Genomic DNA, 23,101 nt, shown 5'->3' with positions numbered 1-23,101 from the left:
CACAAAAATGTATTTGAGAATTGTAAAATGTATTTTCTTTGTATAAGAGTTAAAGGAAATTTAATTTTGAAAGTGCATTATACAATATACAATTATACACGCGCGATTTATGGAATTTAGTTAAGTAATACAAGGCGAGTTTAATCAAATCGTAAAGATGTGAAAGATGTATTTATGTCTAAAATTATTTGACTGAACATCAATTTAATAGAAATAATAATTAATAATCAATTTAAATAACATTTAATAATTTTTATAGAATAGTTTTTTTCCTATTAGTTTTTTAACCGTTGTATCTATCATATTGTGTGTTGATTTATGGAAATGTATAAATTAAAACACAACTTTCATAGTGAATAAAGTATAAACTAAAATATACCTACTTACTATAAATTAGTTATTTTTGTCTTTTGAATAATATATTTCCAATAACTAAAAAAACAGCAGTTATAATTGAAACAATGCACTATATTTTTTATCCTTAAAGTAAAATTTAATATCATATTGTATCAATTACTCACGCATCATTTTATAATTAAATATTTATTTCAAACTTACTGATATTTGTTAAGTCATACGAAAATTATCTCTTTGGCAATGTAGGTACTATATAGGTATATGTAGTAAAATACGTATGTGAAGTTTGTTTAGTGTGTGAATTATAGTTTTTCAATAATTATATTATTTTAACGCTTGCAGTATAATATATTACAGACATCATTTTTAGTTCAAATGTTATTTGATAAAACATAAGATTTATTGCCAAGTTCGATATTATTTTAAATTCAACACATTATTGTTTCTAAACTGATAAATAAACGTTAACGATTGGAATCCTCTTACGAAAATTATATTTTTGCGTTTATGGTTTCTACGTATATTTTTGTTTCTGTAGATAAATTGATACTATAAGACATAAGTTATTACACACACACAAGTTAAAAGTATGTAGATACGCTGTATTCGACTCTGACCTTGCGGTTCCCTAAATGTAGGATTTTGTGAAATACTACTTTTATTTTTTTGTTGCTATTTTATATTAATATTTTATCATATTTTATAGTATTCAATTATTCATATTATAATTATTATCATCAGACAAATATGTTTGACTAACGAAGTCAACAGGCGAATACGTATCAATCGGAGAGAATATGAACAAGTTTAATTACACAGTGGAGCAGAATGATCAGAGCTATCAATATCGTGATAACTATTCCGGTTCTTTTCACCATATAAAATACTTTTTTCTTGATGAGGATTAAATTTCACAAATGCCGGTATACCTATATATACACGTTGAAATAAAGTGAGGCTGTAATTATGTATACTAAACTAGTAAACTCCCATTGAACCATAATAAAAATGAATAATTACATTTTTATTTTTATAATTATTCAAACACCTACTTCACTTTCGCAATCATATGTTTTAATTTACAATTTAATTCTTAGAGAAATTTTCTACCCATTCTTGATTACATGTAAAACTGTTTAAATATTATATCCGCAAAAATTTATAAATTAATATTTTATTTTACATACAACAATACCTATATAAAAATTGATTTAGTTAAAAACAATTAATATATTATATTTAAAATATTCTATTCATGATGCTTGTGCACGTTTATTGCAAGGTGCTTAAATTTTAAAATATATACAACTTTACTTTTTGATACATTTTATGAACATTTTTTCTTCATAGGTTAATGGTAGGTTCTAATATTGGTATTGTTCATCAGTACGTAATTGATTGTAATTAGTTTCTTGCATTATCCCTTAATTAGATATATTAAGTTACCATGAAACAATTGAATAACGCGTCCAAGTAAAGTTATGGTATTCGAAGTGACTTTTGTATTGTATATGTTATTTCTTAAATAATTTAGATTTCAACTTCCAACGAAATGCAAAGTTATACAGTCTCTCTCTCTCTATGTATATATTATTTTTAAAGTTCCTAAATCGCGCTGGAAGTCACGATTTACATCCTCTTAAGAAAATTAAACCAATAAATTTTAAAAGTTAAACAACTTTTCTCTAGTACCTATCGTCCGTAAGCGTATTAGTGTGAATTATGAAAATAAAAAATGAATACCCCTCGGCATTAAACGAGGACCGTACTTTAAATGAAAATAATTTCTTTGTAATAAATAACTTGTTATCAAAAGCACCTCTACCAATTGGATTTTATGAATAATAATCACATAGTGTAGCACTCTGGTTACCTCTCTGTTGAGATAAAAAAATATTTCGATAATTTCAAAACTGTTTGTATTGCATACACATATTGATTCGTCAATTACGAATATTGATGTTTCATTAATATAGTTATAATATATAATATCAATTTCATATAATCAATTATATTTAGTGTATAATATTATAATAAATTTACATTTTCTGGTGTTCCGAGAAATATTTGGGATGTATCTGTTTACGTTTGAGAATCAAGTGTATAGCATAATAATACATTATATTGAATAAAAAATTGGCCGTCGTACAAATAATGTGTCAGTAGTTTAAACGTCGTCGGTCGGCCAACGAAGCAAAACTCGTGTACTGACGGCGGGACGGAGCCGAAAATCGAACGGTTGAATGAATGTAGTCACACATTCAAAGTTTACCAAAACAAACATTTATTATAAAGTTTTATATTTTTTTCTCCCCTTCATCCGAAAAGTCGGGTCAGCAGAGACTTTTGGCGCCATAGTCCACCACAGATTCTATGCCGCACACTCGAATTCACTCGGAAGGCCAGAGAGCTGTATGCATTTTTCCTCTTGTATATATATTATTATTTTTTCTTCTTTTTGATTACAGCGACGACGTTAGATGTATTTTTTTCCCCCACTATCTCTTCACCACTCCCGAACACGAGGCTTTTCGGAAGTTTTTGACTCGTTTCACTTAACCTTTTAGTGGAGGCCAAAAGTTCTTATATAATATAATAATATATTATATAGATGTTTATGGTATCTCCGCGCTATTTGGCATTTAATTCTCGCCTCCTCCTCAAACTTTTAAGCGTTGTTTTTTTGCATCCCATTCTTGAAAATAGATACAGCTTGACAACCGCTGCCAGTCGGAACTGCCAGAGCGCTCCTTGCTGTATAAAAGTGCTGTAAAAGCTGTTGCGGATGGTTGGTAATTCGCCGAGTAAAATAAAACGTAACGTGATATAATATTATATTATTATCATGTGGATGATTTTATGTCATCGAACTTTGTAAAATGTTGTATTTTATTTTCTCATTTCTCCTCGCCCTGTTCATTAATAAACTTGGTGGCGGCGCTGTTGTGATTTATTAGTTGGGGCACTTTTGTAACCTTATTTGTCTACCGCTTATTTAGGATCTCATCCATTAACCAATTACTGTGAGCGGCTCTCTAGTGAGCGATATATTATCTTCATATTATCGAGTTTAATGCCAAGTAGTGCACGAATCGGTTTCTGGCCATCTACAACTAAACTTTTTTTGCATTAATATATACCTACTATAGTATACATTTAATACAGAATACAATCTAAAACGTGCTAACATTGCGTCTTTGTTGAAATATATAAATCCGAAATCAAAACGGAAAAGGTATGGATATTAAATTGCAGAAGGAAATCAATCGTTTATAATATTTTATAATAGCTATTGACAATAAATTGATATAGTTGTATCATTTTTAACATTAATTCAATCGAAGGATATTTTATACTTTACAGAACGCTGGGTTTTACAACGTGAACCGTGAATATATATCTGCTGAATGTATACTGTGTTTCGTAGATAAATATTAAATAAAGTCCGTAGTCGATTTGTTTATTTCCGTTTATTTCATGTATGACACACAACATAGTAAATGGCTACTACTTTAGTCAATATCGTTATCAGGTAGTCACAGAAACACACGAGCAAACTCGCCAACTTAAAAAAATAATTCAATCGACCTGATGATAATGTGTTGCGAAATGGAACACCTGTACGAAGCATTATGGCATAAAATATTACATAATTCATAAATATTAATGCACTAATAATCATATATAAGTATAGGGTTGAGAAATACGGCAAAAAAAAAAACCATGTTCTTTATTACTCAGTCTACGCCACTGTGAATTATCGTATTATATTATTTAACAGCTATAGTTGCGTGCTTGGAATCGCTCTGAAACGCAAATAATATATTGTAATGAACCTATCGAATTTTGTAAATGCTAATACTTCCGATATCGTTATACAAGTGTTTTGCAAAAGATTGCATCAAGACATTTATAATATTATCCATGTTTGTGTTTCAGATTGAAGACGCTATGTTAATGTTCGACAAACAAACAAATCGACACAGAGGTAAGTTTGGTTTATTTTCCAGCTCCTATTATTATATCGTATGTAGGTAGGTAGGTAGGGACAAGAGAAATTGCTATCCGTTAAGCGATCATATATATATATATATTTTGTTTTTTGAGAAAGGAATCCAAGAAATGATTTTTTTTTTATCACCGCAAAGGTTTTGGACAAAAAAAAAATAAAATAAATGGGTAGGAAAAACGTCTACCGACAAATTTGTTGTGCGTTTGATTTATCGTCAGATTTACACAACCACGTCCGATTATTGGCCAACAAGAGCAGAAATACGGTGAGAGAGAAAAAATATAATATTTGCCACTGTGGGGTAAGGGGAGGTGGTTGAATCATCGCGTGTGATAGTGCTGGAGCGGGGTGAGGAAAGAAAAAACGAATATACACCTACAGACAGAAACACACACACACACACACACACACACACATACCACGTACACTCGCGCGTGTGACATTTTCCGTTTTGAAGACTGGGGTTGAATAATGAGCATACTTGGGGAGCTGCCGTAAGGATGCCTATTAAGGGATGTTATACGAAGCGTCTCGTAGGGCGGCGCTAGCACCTATAAGAATTATGACGGGGCTCCCGTCTTTGCGCGCGATGCTCATCGCTTTATATAAAAGACCTAGTAGGGGAAAAAGGTAGAAGTATAGAAGAAAATCCCTGTGTATGACGTTAGATTTTTCACACTCACGGGGTGGGCGTCTACTGCTTGATGAAGGCCGAGTTAGAACGCTGCATGTCAAATAGCATCTAATTTTATAAATATGTCCACCGGCTATTTTTCACGAACCGATGACGTGCTGTACAAGTGAACTTAAGAGTAAAAAATAAAAATAGTTAATTTAGCTGCACTTTGAAACATTCGAAATTCTACGTAATGGACTAATTCTATTACCTAATTCTACGTACCCAAACGCATCGTTTAACGCTTAGGTTAGATACTTTTAACGAAGTGATATTTAATTTGTTTCGTTGTTGATTTATAATGATGTGTTACGAAAAGCCATATTATTTAGAAATTGATTAGGTTTGAAATTGAAACTATCGGTGTTGGGCGACCGGAAACGTATTTTGTATAATATGCAATAATATAAAATGCAATATGATAATATAATATAATATGCAATAATATGAAACGTATGTGTGCTTTTAAGTTTTCTTTATTCCCCGTTTGAAAAGCTTGTAAATATTATATCGAGTGTTTCTATAAACTAACTTAGTCAACTCTCAATATGTGAAAAAAATGTCAATTTAAACTTCAATGTTGTTTTCTTAAAAGTATTTGTTCATTTTCCTTTACCATTTGATTTAAAGTTTTGACTTATTGGAAATCACCCTTCTCTTATAAACTTTAAGCTCAGCCGACAATAAGTTGTTTAAAACGAATTCAATTTATTCAATATTGGCTAAAATCTTTTGATTTGATCTGATTTTTTAAACACAATTTCCCTTTGTGAAAATTATGAGAACTTTTTTACTACCTTTTATTTGTTCGTGTATCAATTTTTACGTTCCTTAAACGTTATTTTCTGCGAAAGAATGGAATATTATGAGTATTTCTTCTCTTCCTTTTTGTGATTCTCTATAAATTATGTTGATTATACATTTTGGCGCGGGCTCTTGGGATGAAAACGTAGTGGCCCGGGTGTGTCGGCGATAAATTACTGATTGAAAGAAAAGGAACTCGATCGGAGTTAATGGCCTTTTTAAGGAAAAAGCAATATTCTCGAGGCCGTATAATTCTTAGGGTGGGTTGGTTATTATCTTCTCATCCTGAGCCAATTTAATTCTCAACACTTGTGTATCTATATTTTTTCCAGTCAATATTTTTTATTTTCTTCTTATTTTTTTATGTTTATATTTATATATATTACAAAAAAATAAAGGTGAATTTCAAAACGCAAAAAAATATTTATGTGTACGATATATTATTAATATATGAATTTAAATGGTTTCGATTTTTTTTCAAGTTATGTATATTGTATACCTGAGTTGGGGAAAAGCACGCTGATAAGTATATAAGTGATTGTACCTATGCTGCGTGTGTGAATGGATTTCGTTGGCAGTTGCCGTGCGCTTCGCATTTAATTGGAATGAGTACTTTTCCATTTCCACTATTCGTTTTCGTCTGCGAATCGTAAATACGAAAACGAAGATTTGTGTAAGTGAAAACGCAGGAAGGATTTAAAAAAAAAAAGGAGAGAAACGGCGAATGAGTGAGTGAGTGAGTGTGATAGTGTTGGGTGGGAGGGGAAATACTTAAGAAACTCACCGAGATTTGGCTAGATTTAAGGTTTAATTTCGGCCCTGTTTTCGGGATTAAACCATCTCGGTGCTTCACTCTGGAAAATTAGCTCGTTCCCTCCTTAATCTCGTACCGTCGTATTAGTTCGAATACACACTTACTATAGGAGGCTTTTAATTATTCTGGCACGAAACGACGTTTTTATGTCGAATAACACGACCGTGACATGTTTTCTTTATGGTTTTTTTTTCGTTTATCGTAAATCATTATGGTTATTATTATTATTATTATTATTATTATTATTATTATTATTATTATTATTATTATTAAAACATCCAAGTTTTAAATGGGTATCTATTATGATAATATCTGTATACGACGTTTATATTACTATGACGGTCTGGTCGTTTTTCCTTTTGGATGATGACTATTATGATAATAATATTTTTTTCATAACCGACTGAAATGTGTTTATGGAACGAAATTAAATTAATATAAAAAATTGCTACGTGGGATGACCAAAAAAGTTTTGAGCGAAATAATATAATAGTCACACGAAAAATAACAATAAACATAATGCACGCAACGGATATAATAAGTAGTAATAATAATAATAATATAATATAAATGCATTTTTATTTTTTTAATATAAAAGACACTGTATACGTATATAAACAATATAATATATAGCGTGGCTAGAGGGACAATCCGCGCGATGGCAAAACGTCGGCGAGGGCGATACGGCCCGGGCCGGTCATTAGTCTTCCGCTGTCAACGGGGCCGGGGTCTACGTTTCGCTTCCACCGCTGCCGCCTTAACCACCGTTCTCCTTCACTTTTTCCGAACCATAAACTGTACTGTGGTAGAAAGAGAAACAGTCGTGGCGGGTGATAGTGAGAAGGTGGTGTGCACACCCCTAAAGCATCGGTCGCTTTTGGTAAAAACCATAGGAATCGATACGGTGTGTGTGTGCGTATATACACGTTAGCTATACACAGAGTGCGTATACCCCACAGCAGTGCTGGAGGGTTGTGCTGAATTTCTTTTTACGGGAAACACCTACTCGTTTCCCGCCACCGACGCCGGAAAAGCGCATCGGTGGAACAGTGGGAAAACGGTGGAAAAATGGGTTGTAACTTCTGTTTTGTTTCCCGAATCCCGGGCGTTTAGGGACATTAAATTTTAAATTTTCTCTACTTGTTTTCAGTATTAGATTTTTTTCAAATTCCTTGTATTTTTTATGATATTGCTACGATAAAAGAATTAGTTAGGTACTCCACGCGTAATATAATAACACAAAATACAGGGAAACTACCTATTTTATTGGGTACGTTTATTAACGAACCTAACGCGATTTAACACACGATTAGTTACACGATATATTAATACGTAGGTAGGTATATGATACTAATATATTTTATGTAACATAATAATATAATATGTAATATGTACTTTTGTTGGATATATCATCTTATTAAAAACAACGGATGACATTAGGAAATTCTAGAAATTGGTATTATGCAATATGTGTGACCATGCAGGTTCTATCGCTTTGTTTTTTGTTTTGCGACTCGCCAACGCAATAGTTTCAATAGTTTTGTGTAGTTGTACAGTGATAGTGTGTATTGACCGCTTGTCGCCCGGGAGTTGCAGCAGTAAACAATATTTTACGTCGTATTTTAGCTACTATATACAGACGGCTGAAATGTTGTCCCATGATATTTTAGTCCGATTTATAATCCTAATTTTTTTAGGCAGTTATTACTGTGATTTATTCCCATGCGATACGCAAGGGTTCCATAACTTTCATAACTAATTTCAATATTTATAAAAACCTAAATGTACCTACTCAAAAAATAATTTCAAGCATATCCAGGTTATATATTATAATATCTTACCTATATTAGTCAGATAGTTTTTCCCGCATATCAGTGTTTGTACTACGTTATTTTATATCAAAGTATTTACATTAATGTATTTTAAAAACGTGGAACATATTATAATAAAAAATTGAATACCTAATTTTTAAATAATTTTTGCGTTGTGGACTGAACTTGTACAACATAGAATAATGGAGCTCTGTAATAAAATGCAGTCGTAGTTAGTTAATACAGTTTAACATTTTGAATAAATTGTCTGTTTGTTTAACAGTTTTCGATTTGTTCTTTATAGGCTATTTTACAGTGCATAGTTTTAACGTTTTCGTGTTTTTATTTATTATTCAGTGATATATAATATAAATTCAAAGTGATTTGTATTTGATTATAACAAAACAAGTAGGTATCGTCTGTGAAAACATAATTTCAGATCATTGAGTATTAACTATAATTGTATCATCATAATATATTAATTATTGATTGAATTGACATAATTTATTCATACTAATTAAATTTGTTAATTAGTATCGTCGAACGAACAATTACGATTACTTACAGTTGACTTGTGGCAGTGACAATATCAATTTGCTGCACATACTATTGTACCTACGCGTGTATTTGCACCGTGCACGTGTGAGAGGGGTGGATTTATAGTAGATTAAAATGGAGTGGCCCTTTCAACATAAATTTGTTCAACAAGACCTCGAGCTCGTTCAGTCCGTATTTTATATTACATGGCAAGCGCACCGTAAAACCCTTCCCAACCCCGCAGATCAATTATCTATCAGAGATTTATGTTTTTTTCTTCTCCTTATTTCCTCTATTCTTGTCCTTTTTATATATCCGAGTGAAATATCCGTAATTCATTCTGTTAAAGGTACGACGGGCGGGTTTTAAAAGTGGCGGTGGGTGGGGTGGGGTATTGATACGGTGAGGTGGTAGGTGGGGGGGGGGGGGGGCGATGCTTGAATTGGCCGGTGTGGAGACGAAAAAATAAGATAAATGTACATCGGACTATCGGAGCAGACGAAAGGGCAACGATTGAAAACGATTGTCTTATACACAAAGCGTCGTTTCAACTGCAAAAAGGAAGCCCTCGACGATAATTTGACAGGCTACGTCTGGGCCAGGCATACAAAACGCAAAAGATTTTCGTATTCCGAGCCCATTAATCAATCCTCGATCCTCGATGTATACTCGACAGATATTTCGACGGGCGACCAGTGTTGTTTCCGTGATTAATATCTCCATCGGTCGCCCCTCCCTTACCGGCACACTTGCCGATGCACCTAACATGTAAACCGCTGCCGCTGTTATACCGACTTTCTTATCCACCGCGTACGTTGAGTGTTTCAGTTTTTTTGGATATCGGTGAATGAAAAAAAAAGTGATCGTGCCCTCCAATCTTTGCTGCCATCGAGCAATTTATTTGTTTGTTTGTTTTTTTTTTTAAGTAAATCGAGCACTGCAAACAATCAGTCTCACGCATAAAAAAATCACGTTTTACCAATTTCGATGAATATAATCAGAAAATTATTCTTGGTTAGGTTAGGCTAACTATTCGTCTTTTGGTATACAGAGAAACAGAATTCCAGTATAAATTGTATTATAACAATATGTATATTATTTTATGCCCTATAAAATTTGAATATAGTAGTTAGGATGAATTATACGCTTGAAAAGGTTTTTTTTATATAGTTCGTTAGCTTTTCCGAGAAAGTGTACGTCGATTATCGAATGCCTTCGTGCAATATTTTATACATTATGTATAATTTTATAAAGACGTGTTTAGTATGATTTAATCATGCAATTTTGTTAGTGTGAACAAACATTTTAATTGATTCGTTTACACCAAAGTTAATTATCCACACTTAATGGAGTCTGCCTTGCCTCGTTAGTTACTCGAAAATGCAATAATTACGATACAATCTCAACTTTATAATAATTTAAATATAAAATATACACGAATAATTCGAATTATTTTACTAAAGTTTTTTATTATTATCAACTATATTATATTATTTATAATTATTTATATAATTTTACAGTTAATAATCAATTTAATAGACATTTTTGTTTAAATTTGGAAAATTGTTTAAATAAATCAAGGTGTTCATTCGTTTCTAATGATACAAACTTCTGTACCTTCTTTTATTTGTTAATACTTAATATTTATAATGTTCTTTATACGTTAAAACTTTAGTTACAGTGTATAAATATAAGACTTCAACATAATTTACCACTTGAAATGTAAATAATAAATAATCACCGAGACTTTACGGTTTCAAAAGGTTTAAACCTTATGAATTGTTAATAAGCCATTTTCTTTTTAGTGTTTAAAAATAAAATAACAATAAAACAGGATATAGTTGTCGTGAATGTTATCTTTTTTGCACAAAATAAATTGATTATTTGAATTCCTTCATAGGTACTTATTTTTATCATCGTATTTATTCGATATTTTTGTTTTCGTAACAGATTGTGGGAAATAATCGGAAAACATTTTTTTCTATATTGAGCAACTTTTTATTAAATTTGCCACTTTATCTCGCCGCATTGCGATGCAGACTCAAATCGTTCATTGTAGTATGATTGTATAGCATCTAAATAGTGTTAATTTATAATATTATAATATATTTTTTTTATATATATATATTATATTACATATTGTGCTACGCATTTCGAGTGTTAAATATTTCATCATCAGATAAATTTTGTCACGAGTATATTATTATATACGGAATTTTAAATGTTCCATTTTTTTGTAGAAAAATTTCACTGATTTTATACCTCTCAAAATATTTTGTTTGAACAAAAATCACAAGTAGTGTAATTAATAAAACTATTTGATCAGTTTTCAAAGTAGTTAAGGAAAACAACAAACTATATAGGCATTGTATTTTCCAAGTTCAAAAGTCATGTCGGTTATGGATCGCGTGACGCTTATTATTATCGCGACTTACAAGTATGTGCTGGTACATATAATATATTATATAAGCGTATAACGACCATCGCGTACCTATAGAGGCGTGCTTAACCTATATATATATACCGTAGGTTTAATTTTTGGCAATTTATTTGTTTTTCGAAAGAGTCATTATTATTGTCATTTCACATATTATTACTGTGGTTAGCTCTATACGTATATACTAAATATAGGTAGTTTACGAAAACCAGAACAACAACAATAATAATAATAATAATAACAACGACATGTATGAAATTTTACGACGCGCGTGATTATTATATAGTTATGGCGGCGTGGAGGGGTCCTATTGGCGATGGCGTGGAATTAATTGTTTTTCTCTATATATCTGCAGTATACGGGATTTCGCATTGTTGACTGTTCTGTTATACGCGTATGTATTGAGTTTAATATATATATATATATACATGATGTATTGTATACACTGTCCACGTTTGGTCGGCGGGGTAATAAGTCGTGCGAAATCTTATATGAGAATATATATACGCGTTCTGTAAGGTCGTTAATGAAATTTAATGAAACGTAATGTTGGAGTGGGGCAATTATGGGTGGCGGGGCGATGGGTATCGTGGAGGTGGATGTGGAGATGGAAAAGAATTCGGCTATATTGCGACTATACTTATACCTCCTATGTATATATATGTACACAATTAATACCGTGCGGTGGGCACATAAATATTGCCTATAGTCTGCCGAGGCGTACGTCACACACAAGGGCACACCCGCTGCTACTTATTAATGTCTCTAGTCTACCATCGGTTTACCGACCCCATCGCTCACAAACCTCGGTCCCCCAGCCACGCGGGGGAGGAGAGGAAAAGTCTCTGCTGCTGCTGCTAATAACCTCAAAATCGCGGAGGCAACAACAAGGAGAAAGTCAAACAACAAAATAGTTGCCGGATAATTTCACGTGGGCGAACGAAACGACAAGAGTATACAGCGTATTATAATATTCCTTTGCGCTTTTGTCCAATGTCAACACGACAACACAGTCGAAACCGCTGTGGGCGCCTCCGGTCGGTCGTGTCGCGCGGGGCGCTGTAGGTCGATGACCGTATACAATTATTATTATTATAAGTCGTACGAGATGCATAATAAATACATAATACCTAAAATATTATTGTCCGGTGCGCCCCGCCGAGCTTTTAATATAATGTTGTATTGTAATATTGTTGTTACTATTTCGTACTTCAAAAAGATTGTTTTTGTACCCGTTTTCGCCGAAATCGGCGTGATGTAAAAGTACAGCGAGCGAATACCGAACACGATGACATATTAATATTATATTTGCCGTTGGCGTGGGCGAAATATATTATCGAAGTACTGAATAAACCTAATTTCCGTGAACACGTGATGAGTCGTTGTATCATTGCTAGAGACATTTTCAATCGGATATTATCAACAACAACAAAAAAGTTCGCTTTTATTCAACGATTATAACGATTATACAACGAACGCGTACATTGAGGGCGTCCTCCATTCGATAAAATTGACGATTTCGATATAATAACTGTTATCATGCGTTTTTACTTATTACGATGAATGTTTAATGTGATGCGATACCGATGAAATACGATGGAAGGTGATTAAGCTCAAATACACCAAATTGTATGGTTGTTGGTCGTTGAGATCTCAAAATTCCGCAAATACTTTAGGATAAATTCACGATTCGTCATCGCGATCGACTTAATAATATAATATATTTCCAACCATATCATTCCACTTGAATATTTAATACAACAATATAATAGACGTGGTTCGTGTTCAGAGCAGACAAGTATTATGAAATGTGGTAATTTTCGATAAATCAATATAACAATAGCGCGGGACACTCGTATTTGATAATAATGCATACCACCGTATAACCACGCGTACGTATATTACCAATGAACATGTCATATTATTATATAGTTTCCAAAACAAGCGCATTAATATTATGTTGATTAATATATTATTATACTATTATAATAGTATTTGATGGAATATTTCGATTGGTCGCGGACATAATAATTATTAAGCGTACCTACCCATATTTAAATGAAATTTCGCACAGAGATCAACCAATATTAATTAATATGATTATATTGTTTTGAAACTAATACATTTGTTTCGTTTCACGGAAGACCAGTGGGTATTACATTATTGTACGTTCTATAATATTATAAATCATGTTGTAAATAGTCCTTATCGCCAATAATCACGTGACGTTCGGGAAAAAGTTCGGGCGAACGGCCAGTTTGATATAACACGTTAAGTCCCGCAAAGGGAGATAATAATAATATAGCGAAAGAGAGAAAAAGAAAATCACCGCCAAGAAATTGTTTTAATTAGGTTAGAGCGGTGGTGGCAAATAAATAGCAGCTATCTACACACACCCTTGCCCAGAGAAACCCCCAGCTGCGATAATTTCATTTTCGGCTCTTTAATTTATATACTTTTTGGCCATTATTACTTAATTTCTTTTTCTTTTTTCTTTTTTTTACTTCATCCCACTACACCAGAAATAAAGTTCACCATTCCGGCGGTAGGTACTTAGTCTTATTTTTTTTATATATGTATATATATATACACTTTAATTCATTCTACTTATTTATTCCAGACAAGACTCGGTGAAGTTTGTTTTTATTTGTTTTTTTTTTCTCCGTGTCCTAAGTCCAACGGTGCGGACGAATTTAATTAATGTGTACGTCGTATTTGCATTGTTTGAACAACGCGCGCGCATAATATTATTACACACTATTATAATAATATCCGAGCAAAGAGTTTGTGGAAATATTTAGCTAATTACGTCGCGCGTGCGTGCATATTATATATAGAGAGTGTGCCGCCGCTATTCAAATACTCGTGCGCGACCCGCCATACGAGTCGTCGTTGTCGTCTCGCTGTCGTGAATAGTATAGGTAGAATCGCCTTTTTTAGCCGTCTGTTTTTTAGAGATAACCGTCTGCCTGCGCGTGTGCGTTAATAACAATTAAACACAATGGAAACCCATCAACGGCTGTGGCGGCAAAATGTATATGTGTGTGCTAGCGCTTTACTGTGTGTGTGTGTGTGTGTGTGTGTGTGTGTGTCTACGTGTCGAAATCCGTCGGCAGTTGTGACAGAACGTACGCACTGTATACAGAAGCGCGTTCACACACACACATAGAAGACCGAAACTACTCTGTTTTGGAACACGCGTTCTCCATTATCACACACGCTTCTTGTTTTCACAGATATGACGAAAAGCGTATTCGTATGCAAGCACACACACACACTCACAAACACACATGCATTAGTCCATTAGAGGTTGTTGAGTGTTGACACAACGCGAGATCGTTACAACATGACACACACACACACACACATAGATTCCTCTCCGTCGGCCGCGGTGACGTGTGCTCTTAAATCCGTTTATATTACATTTTTTTTCTATTTTCCGATGTGTCGTCCTCATATTATGTATGGTTGTTTTTCTATTTTCCATACACCCTCTCCACCTCCTCATCGCACACTGTGGGCCCAGTTTAATTTTCGTTTTCTTTCGGCCACGCGGTACAATATTCAATAATATCGTCGTCCTTCGACCTTCCGCACGCGACGGAAACGCTTACGAGACGACCGAAATAAAAACGAAAAAAGTATTGCGAAATCGTCGTTTCTCGATATTACGCGCAATACTTTTGTCTCGGACACATGGGCGATGGGCAACATAGGGGGAGAAAGAAAATATAACGGGTCGGACACATAACAAAACAAATGTGCGGGAGCGGCGAAACGAAATAATAATAATAATAGTGATAGTAATAATAATAAAAGAAACAAACCTAAAGCCATTATTTAGAATCGCCCGGGCGCGAGCTCTTGTGTATTCTGGTTATTTTTTACGCGCTCGTGTGTTTTGTGCGTTTTCGGCGCAACGGCTTAGCAGCTGCTAGGCCCCTACCCCTTTACGGTCCACCCACTCGTCGCTCGTTCGGACACCGAAAACCATCGTCCCTTATAACTACTGCCGCGCACACCGCTTTTCTGGTCAAATGGATTTGTGGCCGTTAGGGAAAACGGTAGATATATACCTTCAACGGGGGTACCTCCACTCGCGTGTGTGCCGCGTAGGTATAAATATTGTGTATACATATATTATATATATATATAACAGCTGGGGACCGTACATAAATCACGACCTCGCTGTACGTGTACAATACGCGCGCACACCCGACTGTAATATTACATACATGTAATTTACTATAATAATAATAATTATTATATTTTCTCACACGAGACTGACTATAGCCTATAGGCTATAGCTCATAATATTATATATTATACACTATACAGGTCACAATCATTTTTTCTCCGTCCATCGTACAATAATATTATGCAGACATAGTTATTATTCACTTAATCCGGTTGGGTCACTATTGGGAAACGTCTTCCAATGTTCACATATCTCGCGTACCTGCCTATATTTGACCATGATGACGATGTCATCGATCATTCCTGGCGAATACCAATTATTACCATACCGGGGACAGTCTCGACCATGACGTCCGATGAACGATTTCACGCGGATGACGGCGACTAGAACCATATTTTATATGGGTGCCCATTTTATTATTATCTCTTTCACATAGTTAATACCTGCGAGATACACGCGCACAATTACGCGCTATCATATGCGTGCTTTTTTTATTCGCTTATATACATATTCTTACACGGCTATACATAATATTATACATAAAATACGATTTTGGTAATAATTATTTTGGCACACAAACACCCCCACACCCCTCGTACCTGCTACTACAAGAGTATTACACGAAATTTCGCCTATACTGCAGCTCGGCAATAACACGCATTACGTACTAAAGACACGCGCCCGGGCGGCACAGCCGCCGTGTTTGCGCAGAGTGGTCCTCGTCCTCCGTGTGATATAATATATACATGGTATATTCGAAAGTAACAGCCGAACGATAGGTACACGGAAAAACCATTTGGCCAATGGGAGAAATTGACAGATGTTTATACGCGTAATCCATTTCACTGTATTGTTGTGTGTACTTATACACATCGCGGGCACCACCACCACCACCACTAGCCCGCCCCGACTTTCCCCGAGTTCGATTTACATCCACCGCTATTGACGGTTTGACGTCATCGTCGACACTATGTACCTATGTATTTATAGACAAATGTATAGGACGGACCGAATATCTTCGGGGCTCGTCGATACAGCGAATTTCACGCCCGGGATGTTATTATTTTAATAGCGCAGAGACTAACCGGCAATCACATAATAGTATGGCGTGTTTATAATATTATACTATTATGCGTATAATAATCAAATATCTTAATATTATGTCGTGCTCGAGTCGCAACGAGCGGAGCGTATCGGTGCACTGCACGGTCGTTTGTATCGCGTACATTTGTACTCAAATGCGTATAGAACCGTCGTCAGTTGAGATGATACTCTCGCGCGGAAATATATTAAAGAAAAAAAAAAAATAATAATAAATACAACGAATTCAACATAATATCATACCGTTTATATTTTTTCCGGGCGGGGGTGTGTGAGTATAAAGCGTATGTAGTGTCGGAAATGAAATTGTGCATCTATGTATAATATAATATTATATTATTATATACGCGTGATACAGATATAGGGAGGTTATATTACATAACATTATAAGAAATGGGGCGCTGTTGGACGAGCGGGCGGACTCATCTCATCGGGGCATGTGGGGGGAGGCTACAGCACGGGGATGGGCGTGGTCGGAGAATAAGATGTGCTCGGTGGTGTGGGTCGTGGGTTGTATGAGCCACAGTCGGGTTTTCCCGTGCGAGTGGAGACAAAGATCACAGAGACATCGGGCCAAAACGATTTACGGCCCGTGGGAGAGGACAGAGATGGAACGAGAGAGGCAGCTGCAGCCGCCCCACCGCTGCTCTTGCCGGCGGATTACATTTGGCAACGGGACAAGACGCGCGAGGGGCTCGGCCCGTTGTGCCATCAAATTCGTGGAAAATTGCCAACCGCGTAATATGAACGGCGAAATTACCGGAAAATCTCATTTCCGCGTTTGCTGTATATAAACGCGAGGTAAAGGTTTTTCTCTCATTTTTTTAAGCCGCTCATGTGCCCCGCCACGCTTTTCCTTTAAAATATCTGATAACAATAAATCGGAATGTCATTACATCATATATTATTGCTATTATTATTAAACATTTAACGGCGAGCGACGCTACCACCGGCTGCTGTAATATAATACCGAAATCTTTTCGGTTTAATCGGCTTTTAACAATCCTGTGGTATATAATAGACGCATAGTAATTATTATAACAATAGTACGCTGTCGAATTTATAATTATTTGTCGACCTGCGTCTGTTTGAACCGAACTGGACCGGTCGGCGGTCACTATAACTGTAAAGCACAACCTCCACTACAGCAGTCAATGTAGGTTTATGTACACGTCGTGGTGTAATAATATATTATAATATTACGCATTAAACGGCGATTACCGCGGTCGGTTTCTCGTATATATACGTCCCGCAGAGGATGATTGGTCGAGATAAACGTGCGGCCAAATATTTGCGCGCTAAGACGTCGTTGGGTGCAATAACAAGGAGAACGCACTGCTATTATACGAACGATAAGACTATATACAATATACCTATGTATAATATATTTACACGGACGAGACCGTCCAAACGACCGGTCGGTTCGATTAAACGGAAACGTGCGGTATACCGGTGGAGTTTAACTACCTAGGTAGTGTAAGTAACTCACCGCGGTCGTGGTATAGTTATTGTTATTAACGCATAATAATTACTGCAATGAAATATCGTCAAACCGCGTTCCATCGTTTAATGTGTGTTCGCTCGCCGCTCGCCGTTTATAAATGTTTATTATTTCCGACACGCTGCAATGATATACCAAGGTACATATATGGTATATGCGAATATCGTGTTCGCCGCCAAAGTCATACCTGCAGCCATAATATGTACATAATAAACTTTGCGTATATACGCGTTGGTTACGACGTGTACCCTGCAGGATACCTTAGTTCGCAGTACATAACATTTTAAATTATTTATAAAAGCCGAAGCCTGTTTAAATATCCTGTTACGGTAGCCGTGCACGTGAATAATTTAAAAGAATCGTTGCCGTACCGAAACGTTTCTTGTTGATAAAAACTCGTGTAACGACCGTCTAATTTAAAACGAGCCCGTCGGATGCGTAGCTGCAAGGAGGTTAAACGCCATCCCCGTCCATATTATAATTATAAAATAATATTATATAATATTGAATTAATATATTAAAATACCTATAACAGCGATTGAGGGCAAACGAAAGCTATTTTTATTGAATCGTTATGATCGTCGTGTGTTGTACGAACATAATACATTTGCGTGCATCGTGCCGTTTTCGAACGTCACCAACTGCTGTACCACTGATGGATAGGAAAAAAATCTAACTATCCTAAGGGTTGAGAATGTGTGTATTGTTTAGTTTAATACACTATGCATACGGTGTGTGAGAGAGATGGGGAGAAGAGGAATGGGACAGTCGTGTGTACAGTCACCAAGAATGCCACATTCGGACCCGGCGTCGTGGTGGAGGGCGAGAAAACGCAAACCGATATATTGTTATGTACGGTGGTTTTTAAGGGTGTATAAATAATGTGTGTGTTGAAAACGTCAATAAGCTCGGGAGCGGCCGTTTCTTTGCTGAGAACTCAGTTAGCAGAAGCGGCGTCGTCTGTGGTTTGATGGGGGTGTGGGGGGGGGGTCAATATTATTTCGTGTGCATGCTTAAACTCAATTTCGCCCGAGTCGTAATGTGGGCGTTGCCCCGCTGCCGAAACCATTACTTATTTTAATCCCGGTTGAAAAATCGGTAATCGTTTTTCACCCGCGGTGCGTGGATATACCTATACCTTTATACGCGTATTATATGGATTTCGCCGGATATCGCCGTCAGATATTACTTTCACCGATTGTATATTTAATAACGTTTTCTTCCTTTCGATATTTAATAATTATTACGCGCCATGTGCGTCTGGATCCGTAAAAACAGACCGATAACATGGAATAATACGATATTTCTTGCTGCAGCAGTACAGTGACGCTGTATATTAGCAAAGCCATCGGCCTCCGGCACGTCGCATCGTTGCGGTGCTGCTTACTTCTCCAAATCGTCATAGTTGTTTCGTAAAACTTTTCAAACGAATTTCCCGGTAGGGAGCACGTCTCTGGATCGGACGTGAAGTTTTTACTGTGACCTCAGCGTTTAAAATATACGGGTTTTGTGTGCACTTGTTTCCGTTGGCAAAACGATCGTTTTTTAAAAAAAATTTTTTTTTTTTGACAACGGTTCCGCGTTAAGCCCTAGCGGACGTCATGTATACGTACGTTGTGTACACTGCCAAAAAATGATGTATATGTCGCGTAGATTTGCTTACGGATACAGTATTTTTTGTCAGGAAAGCGTAATGAGAAAAAATGACGTCAAAAGTATTTCATTGTATTTTCGGTATTTCATTAAATGTTATCTATCGTACGTACCGGACACACTTTTAGTTGTCAAAACTTCTCGGGAACGTTGTATATATTCAGGAGAAAAGATACTGCTTCGTGGAAGCGAAATACAAAATGCACCCTTCTAACCAAAAAGATATCTATCCATCTATCTATCTATATATATTTACGGATATATTTGTGCAGGGAAAGAGAGAAAGTGAGAGAGAGGGACAAAGGCATATAGTGAGGTTCGAATGACGACAGCTGCAAGTATCATTTCATTCCAAAAAATAAATTGAATTATGTCAATTTAACGTCATTTGCAGACAATACAGACTTTTTGCAATATCTCAATGACATTTCATGATATAATTGCAATTCGGAGTCTACCGTAAAACGTAATCTTATTAAATAAAAAAAAAATATTTGTTTTCTTTTTGTTGTCAATGCGATTCATTCATACGTATTTAATTAGTTTTTTCCAGTAGATATTACTTTTCGCGTAAAACGATTGAATAGTTTCAATATAATAATATATAATATTATGAATTGAACCACAAAAATTTCAGTTCATTATGTTACTACTACTTACTTAATAATCAATTTTTATTTAATCGTTCAGTGAATATATACTAAATACAACCATAATATGGAGATAGGTTATATCAGTGAAAATATTTTCAATAATAATAATGGAATTATTATAAAGGTTTATTTTAAAACCAAATTCCTAATTAACAGTCATCGAAAGTTGTTCACGTGTACCTACTAAATTTCCAAATTAAATATAATATATATAAAAGAAAAATACCTTATCGTGTTGATGTAGTCATGATTTATAAACAGTTGGCTCAAAACTCAAGGCCTGCGATTATATCATCTATAATAAAATGGTGGTAAGTGGGAGTGCTGCTGAAAATTTAAACGTTTATTTGACCTATATACAGGGAAAGTTATACCCCGAATAAGACTCGTCCAGTTAAATATAAATAGTTAATGAGGAAATCGTCATATTCGTTCATTCCTTTCATATTAATATTATTATTTGACTCTTTTCCAATTTCCATCAAATTTCCAATTTTCTTAAATACATAAATTGTACAATATTATGATAGTAAGTTATTATAACAGTATAAATTTATTTATTTTTAAGAAAAACTATAAAGTTAATATAATGTATTAATATGTTTTATCAAAATTGAACTATACATAATTCACTGATTGTAAAATCCACAAGAACGTTTATCTTGAAATTCAATAAGACGCGTATAGTCGTTATAATAATTTAATGGTTTAAGGTGATTTCCCTCACTGCTAATTATCCAAGTAAATATAATACACAGTGAATTCATAATATTATTAATTATAATTGGTAACCTGGGAAATTAATTATACTATATAATATCAATTAGTGGTAATTGGTGAACGAAAGATATTTGATAGGGTTGCAAAAGGTACCACGAGGATTCTCGTAATTCTCTATTTTTTAGTTTTATGTATTTGTCCATAATATTTACTTAAAAGTTAAAACTAATTATTATTACAAAAGTAAAAGAATGAATACAATCTAGCTAGGTAGTATAATTTACCACGTAATATTGTTTTTTTCTTAACATTTCTCTATTATTATGGAAAATTAAAATGTTTATTACTAAGACATTATTCAATTGTTATATCCAATATGAATGCAATAATATTATTCACTTATTTTATTAGATTTTGTATGCGGTATTACAGTAAACCGGTAGGAATCCAAAACAAAAGAAATAAAATTTATTTAAATTCAAAAACTACTAATTTACCTTATGTACCTAACTATTGGTTTATTTCTATTTTTATTTTATTAATTGTTTTATATCAAGAAATTATTTACATAAATGTATTTAACGATATTACATTGAAATTAAAGCATTTGTTTGTACTGTTTAAATGTATAATACAATATATTATTATCTATAATATAATTTATAAAATTCGAGCCATCAATTGCACATTATCTATCTCATTGTTTATAATGTATAATACAATATATTATTATCTATAATATAATTTATAAAATTCGAGCCATCAATTGCACATTATCTATCTCATTGTTTATAATGTTTTTATTTATTCCTACTGTTTGTATAATGTTGGGGTATATTTAACGGAAACTTTATACGACTATAGTTAACAATTTAAGGCTATTCAAATATAATTAGTATAATATTATGTAAAGAACATTGTATATTCAAACAAAATATCGCACGAATACTTTGATAAATGCACATTTATGTAAACACTGACTCAATGTCCATTATCCTTACTATATTATGTTATATGAGCCTACTTACCTTTTTTACAAATCTATTTATAATAATAATGCGTGCCAACTGTTTGAAAAACTCCCACTTACAGTATTAGAGGCGCATGTGCTAGAAAACTATCGGTAAGTGGATACGCGAAAGGATTGGAGTGATGGGTGGCGGGTGGGGCACTTATTTTGGTACACTGTGACAGCTTGATAAAGGGGATGATAATTATTACTCGACCCTATGGATGGATGGTTATAGTGAACGAGACGGGGGCGTAGGTTCGCGATATCTATCGTCCGGTTCGCTTTAGCTTCCGTAGGTCTCGTAGGTACCTATAACATTATTGAGAGTCACTAAATGAAATCGTAACGATAAATACGAAAAACGCAGATCGTTTTACCCGAATAAGAAAAAAAAGCAAACGTACTTAGACTAAAAATAAACGTAAACTAAAGTATAGGGAACGATTGGAAGAAATGCTTTTGGATGGATTTCAGTCGATTTCGAGAAAGTGTTTTAGTACCCTTATACAACCCTACTGCCAATGGGTTATATATAAGATCGTCGGCGAAGCGTTCAACGTGTTATTTTACGTTTGTATTTTTTTTGGCGATCAATAAATTGTTGTCATTTTGCGTTTCTGCTGTTGTTTTTGTTGTTGTTATTGTTATTGCTGCCGTCGTAGTGTCGTCGTCACAGTTGTATGTGTTATACATAATATACGCATAATGTAGGTAGGTACGTTATTTTTTAGTGACTATGCCTTAATTGGTTAATTGTTGTTTGGAAATAACATGTGTTAAACAATCGTTTTCTATATTGACGTTGCAGTTGTAAC

At 34.4% G+C, this 23,101-nt stretch overlaps 1 protein-coding gene across 8 annotated transcripts in view; it reads left to right on the top strand.

Annotated features, from left to right (window-relative positions):
• LOC100572393 (RNA-binding protein Musashi homolog Rbp6) overlaps positions 1–23,101 on the top strand; it is a 399,006-nt gene that overhangs the window by 316,032 nt on the left and 59,873 nt on the right. For all 8 annotated transcript variants that reach the window (XM_029489719.1, XM_029489716.1, XM_029489717.1 and 5 more), the window contains one exon: positions 4,297–4,345. In XM_029489719.1, coding sequence (XP_029345579.1) covers positions 4,297–4,345 — 49 coding nt within the window. The remainder of the gene's footprint in view (positions 1–4,296; positions 4,346–23,101) is intronic.

Source organism: Acyrthosiphon pisum, chromosome A2 (genome assembly GCF_005508785.2).
Source record: "Acyrthosiphon pisum isolate AL4f chromosome A2, pea_aphid_22Mar2018_4r6ur, whole genome shotgun sequence".
NCBI classification, from domain to species: Eukaryota; Metazoa; Arthropoda; class Insecta; order Hemiptera; family Aphididae; genus Acyrthosiphon; species Acyrthosiphon pisum.
This window is presented reverse-complemented; position numbering and strand designations above follow the sequence as displayed.